We start from the raw sequence: 5,874 nt of genomic DNA on the forward strand, positions 1-5,874 counted from the left end.
TTTGAGTTGTGCTGCTAGATGGGTCGCTCAAGATCTTTGGACTCAAGGAGCTTGTGTCTATGAATAGTGTTGGCCATAACAAGTCCAAGCTCGGCCATTTGTCCTTAATATAGTCCCCATCAGATGATTCTAGACCTCTGTTGAAAAACACGGCCAAAAGTTTGTCTTCAAGCAGTTGATTTTTGAACTCAAATCTTGCAAATGGGGTCTCCGTTTAGGGTTAAAAAATAAAATATAGAAGTTCTGATCCTTGAGTTAGGTCGTCTTTTTTGGCTTGATGAAGTGTCGAGCATGAGCATTTTCATTTTCCAGTTTATGGATGTGTAAGTATGAGGAGTGATGCTTCCGAGCTGTTCATTGATTTGGCAAACTCCTTATTTTGAACTTCTACCAGTCTGCTGAGAGCTTGATGCCATTATAACAATTTGAATAAAGTTGGAAGCAAGGTTTAAAATTTCGGTTACCCTAACCGTTTAGGACCCCACAAAAAACCGAAATTTTGGTCCGAAATTTGGTAATTTGGTTCCAAATTCCGGACTTAAAATTTGAAATTTCGGACCGAAATTCTGAAATTTTGTAACACTTTAAAAAATAAAATAAAAATAATGCCATTAAACCGAAATTTCGGACCGAAATTACCGAAATGGCAAAAATATGAATTTCGGAAATGTTTGGTTTCGGTCCCCACCGGTATCCAAAATTTCGGTCGAAATTTTAAACCATGGTTGGAAGCAATGTGATTGGGGCCAATATCAAAACAAAGCAGTTCTTTAAAAAATAAATAAATTTGTCGACATACTTCTTTCTTTGAATATTGTGTTTAACTTCTCTTTAATTATTAACCACATTAACTCTTACTTTATTATCAACTCTTCTTTTAACTCTTGTTATCTTATCCCTGAACCTAAAATCTTAAACAAACTCTTCTTCCAAATTCATTACATTCTATTGGCCCTTCTTTTCATTGAATTTTAGAGACTTAAGAGAACTAGATTAGATTGATTAATGCATTGTTATTTGAGTATCTCATGCACTAGTGCTTAATCTTAAGACTTATGAGTTTGTCAAATGAATACAATATTTATCTTGTTATGAATTATGATTAGTAATAAATAATTTTATATGTACATATGTGCCCCATTTCTAGATTTTTAGGGTTTGCCCCGTTTCTAGATTTTTAGGGTTTGCCGTGTTAGACACTCTGTATCCATGCCGACACTCGACGCACGAATCTGTGTCCACAAATCATAGTAATTTGCATGCAAAAACTTCAAATTTCGTCGAGTGTCGGCATGGATACAGAGTGTCTAACACGGCAAACCCTAAAAATCTAGTTAAAAAGGTATGTTGCAATTGATATTTATGGATTTTACATTCAAATAAAATATACAAGAAGATCAATAGGGAAGCCGGTGATTAAGCCTCCTTAGCCACACAGAATGCAGAATCATGCGAGTAACATCGTAGCTTTTAGCTGGGCGATTTAGCACGAAATGTCTCTGTACTTGCATGACCCTCCTCTACAACAATTTATAATCATCTTCTGCAATTCCTTGTAAGATCACCTTAATGTCCGGTATCCTATCCACCGAAATCTGAACGGAGAACTTACTCCAATCAAGTACATCACTAAATGGGAGCACATAATGATCAGATATAATCACAGGGACGCAACCTGCGTATATGGCTTCGACCACTCTAGGGCTAGCGACTTCGTATCCACTTGGGCACAAGCAAAACTTGCTCTTGGCCATGAATTCAGTGTAATTGAGGCCTTTGGGGAGATATTCATGAACTATAACCTCACTATCTTTGTCTTTCCATTGATTTAGTAAGACTTTTCTTATGTAGCCATGGGAACCACCTGCAAAGAAGGCGAGGATCGATCTTTGTGAAGGGAATTTTCCTGTGCTCAGCATCGAAAGGTGCCCGGAATGGATGTTGATTTCCGGCAATGTGGCGTCTCTTTCCGGCCGAAAACCTTCTGAGGTGTTGGCATTGCAAAGAACTCTAATGAAGTTTCGGTAGAGCTCTGGGTTGGCTCTTGACACATCCGGTGCCTGATTTACATGTGGAAAAAGTCAGCAAGTAAAACTTTAATATTTGACAACTTTGACTTGAAGTAAACCAACAGACCGTAAAGAGAGAGGATTGTCGTCATCAAAATGAGGGAAACATAGCCGTTTGAATACATGGATTTTATAATCTAGGATTGTAAAATCCTGGCTTTTATAAACTAAAACCCTGATTTTATAAGCTAAAACCTGGATTTTACAAGCTAAAACTTGGATTTTATAATCCATGTGTTTTAAAATCCAGGTTTTACCATATAAAATCCAAGTTTAAAGTTTTAGCTTGTAAAATTCAGGATTATAAAATCCAAGTATAAGCATTCTTTTAGTCGAGGAAAAGAACTATGTACGGCATGGACCGACTGCCACTTGTTCAACAATCTGGTCCATGAATATTATGGGCCCAAGTCCGATCAATTTCCCTTGATCCAACCCTCAGTGGATGAATCTAGATCTTTGACGAGCATTATGAAAAAGATATTACACGCCTCTCTTTAGTAACCCACTGTGTTGGCCCATCAGATCAATGGTCCTGATCATGAAGCACAAATGCCACGTGTGCATTTGTTCATGATAATTTCCATTTATCAAGATGATGACTAGATTATCTTGATGACTATCAGATCAATGGTCCTGATGGCTAACTACTATAGGGCACACCCACATACACAATGGGGCCCATTCTCACTACATCATAGATTCATAGTCCCATAATAAGTCATCTTATTTATTTTTAGGTTTAGACTAGTATAACTCTCTAAGATTCATACTATAGTAGAAGAGGTAGAGAGGAGGATTCACACACCCAATCATGGCAAGACACCATGAAATGGTCGGCCCCACGGCTTCTATTCCAGTAAGGGTACTTGTGGGCCACCACATTTATGTAGTCAGTGACCAATCGTTGGAGCCGGACCCTGGAGTAGTTGATAACGGGCTTGTACACGAATTCAATAACATTGACTATACTCAAGGTGAGGAAGAAGGCATGGGCCTCATCTGGATTCTGGGCCGCAAACGGGCTTGTTCCGCTCTCCATCTCGTCGATGAATTGACCTTCGCTTGCGTAGATGTTCTTGCATGGCCCATCGTGAACTAAAGGTGGCTCCCCTTCTTTGTAAGTCCACACCTTAAATCTCTTCTCCATCTCAATGTAGCTTCTGTTCATCAATATGAGGTGCAAATAATAAGACTAGTGAATTTTCCAGTGTTGTAGAAAATTTTCGTTAATTTTTAAGAAGAATTACAAACCTTCTAAACTCGTAAATTTTTTGTCCTAAATTTTCCAAGCGGCCCCAAATCTTAAATTCTAAACCCCAAGCCCTAAACTCGTACAACATATGATCGGTAATATTTGTGAATACAGAAAATGTTTTTTTTTTGCACACCGGAAAATGGCAATTTCTTACAAAAAAGAAAGGGAAACGATTTCAGCGCTCCAGTGTTTTGATAAACATGCTCTCACGTGTTTGTCTTGTAGCATGTAAAGGGCTTTAAGAGTCTTTTGAGAACTGTAATATCCTCCGACATCCCTTTAAATACTACACGACAGAAAAGTGGAGTGCATGTTTATCAAAACACTGGAGCACAAAAATCATTTCTCAAAAGCAATTGCTATTCCATTTCCTTTTATTTGTCTTTTCCTGAAAATAAAGCCACTTTCAGAAAAAGAGAAACAATTGGGGTGGAAATGATGTAGGGCGCATTCTAATTTATGTAGATTTCTTAGTTACTAGAGTTTCTAATTATAGATAAATTAGAATCTTAGGATTAAATAGTATTTTAGTTGAGAGAAATTTGAATTCTTATTGAATTAGGAAACAAAAAGCGCTATATATGGGCATATGTGTATATTGAAAGGAGATGATCTTTGAATGGAATTATATAGTTTCGTTTTCTCTTCCTTGTTCCTTGTGGATTCAAGGGATTTTATTGAAGAAGACGTATTCTTCTACCGAGTTGAAGATGGTGATCTTCCCCTTTTTCCACGTGCTTCCGCCTACGTCAGGAAATAACACTGCATTAGGAAATGATATCCCTCTTTCCAAACATACACACGTCTTTTGTTTGGCTTTTCCTAAAAATAGTCATTCTCGTGAAAAGATTAGCAGCTGGAGGAGGGCGAAGATATCGTTATTCTTAGGAAAATAGAAACAAAAGGGGGTGGAAATATCATTTTCTTGTTAATAAGGGAGCTTACACGTGAATTGATCCAGACACATGTTGAGAGGGTTAGGGAATATATTCAATGATGAAAGAACTATCTAATGATGTAGAAACTGCATATCATTCGTCTGGCTTGGGCTTCCTCGTAGCCAAATGGCTTGCATGCCTTTAAAATACACCTTTTTTTATTTTTTTATAGATGTACACACTTTGTTTCTTTTAAACAAGTAACTCGTTACAAACTATACTTGAAAGTACGAAGGATTAAACACTACCAAAGCGTTTGGTAGTGTTTGGATTCGGGCATGGGCCCACATTATTTGGATGATCCAAAGCGTTCATTTGATGGTTCCTGACATAGATAGGATGTGCCCAAAAAATCAGCTCTATCGGACCATCCTAACCCTTCAATCTATGAACGAACCTTCAGCTGAGGGGGCAAACCTTAAACAAAACGAAACTAGAGGGGATGTCTTTGTCACTTTTTATACTATAGGGGTTGAAGTGGATGTGTCAGAAACTAGAGGGGGTGTAAATGTAATTATCCCTAAAAAAAAAAAAAAGAAAATTTGCAATCATCAGTTAAGAAACTTGAAAATTGAAACTTAACAAAAGAAGAACGGACTAATTAACAGTGGAAAATTAGAAAATCATTACTTATAAAAATCAGGAGCAATTTAATTACCAGTTAAAAGCTTTTGATTTGCAACTTACCAAAAAAAAAAAAAAGATTTCAAATTGGCTATCGATTAGTGAAGTGAAAATCTAATATAAATTTACAGTAAAAAAATTGAGAAAATAACGATGATAAAAGCTTTATATTATGAAGTAAAATATTTTCTAGTTTCTCTTAACTGATGAAATGCATAGGCGTTTCGATAAACGGATCCTCTTGGCACAAAGCTTTCTTCTTTCTGAGAATTGAAGTTTCTTCGCCCAACCGCGTGGCGAATGGAGTCTCGAGCTCTTGCTAGACCCACTTCCATTTTCAAAGAAGTAATATTCTCCTGCAGAAGTAATTTTTTCAGCTAAATTCAACCCTTGAATATGAACATAAACATGACGTTGCACTCACTGAACTAGAATGTTTAAAAACCATTACACATATAATGAATGCCAATCATATGGTATGAGAATGTGAAATTCCCTAACATAATAAACATGGCGTGATTTCACTTACTCTAATAGAGGCTTCAAAAGGCGTGTTGTTAGTAGAAATATTAACTTTTGGAATAGGAAGTGGTCTGTCTGTGAAATCTTCTTCTGAGAGTGTTGAGGATTGAGGGACTTGTATTGTTCCACGAGTGATCTTAGTCTGGTCTTTAGGGTATAAGATGGAGTTGAAAAAGACATTGAAATTGGGCTGATTGAAACGATTTAAGTAGAAAAGAGAGAGAGAGAGAATGACAAGTAAGGTTAAGAGAGAGGAGAGCAACCACCTGAAGCCTCTCATTCTCTCTACCAAAATTTTCTTGAACTGAACAAGAAACGAAACATTGGTATGGTTTTTATAAGGGCAAACTGGCAAGCACGTTCAACTCTCAAAATTAGAAACTAATCGAACTTTGGAAAGTTTACTACATGATCCCATATCTTTCTTTCTATAAAAAACATTATAAAGTTCAAGATCTAACTT

The 5,874-nt window shown here is 36.8% G+C and overlaps 1 protein-coding gene across 1 annotated transcript; it reads right to left on the bottom strand.

Annotated features, from left to right (window-relative positions):
* Positions 1–1,520: 1,520 nt before the first annotated feature.
* On the bottom strand, positions 1,521–5,194 carry LOC143878280 (putative glycosyltransferase At5g20260). The gene is made up of 3 exons (XM_077380581.1): positions 5,094–5,194; positions 2,878–3,232; positions 1,521–2,060 (listed from the first exon to the last, which is right to left on the bottom strand). Exons 2-3 carry the CDS (start codon positions 3,217–3,219, stop codon positions 1,521–1,523), a joined length of 882 nt encoding a protein of 293 aa, XP_077236696.1. The 5' UTR covers positions 3,220–3,232; positions 5,094–5,194.
* Positions 5,195–5,874: the final 680 nt, after the last annotated feature.

This window comes from Tasmannia lanceolata, unplaced genomic scaffold (genome assembly GCF_043159265.1).
Source record: "Tasmannia lanceolata isolate RefF3 unplaced genomic scaffold, GAP_Taslan_0.1 ptg000006l, whole genome shotgun sequence".
Lineage (NCBI taxonomy): Eukaryota > Viridiplantae > Streptophyta > Magnoliopsida > Canellales > Winteraceae > Tasmannia > Tasmannia lanceolata.

Bases quoted from the DNA above. Each gene is read 5' to 3' on its own strand.
- LOC143878280 (XM_077380581.1), bottom strand. From the start codon at position 3,219: ATGGAGAAGAGATTTAAGGTGTGGACTTACAAAGAAGGGGAGCCACCT. The intron at 2,061-2,877 runs GTGTGTGAATCC...CATGTAAATCAG, and splicing joins TGGTGTCTTGCCATGATTGG to GCACCGGATGTGTCAAGAGC.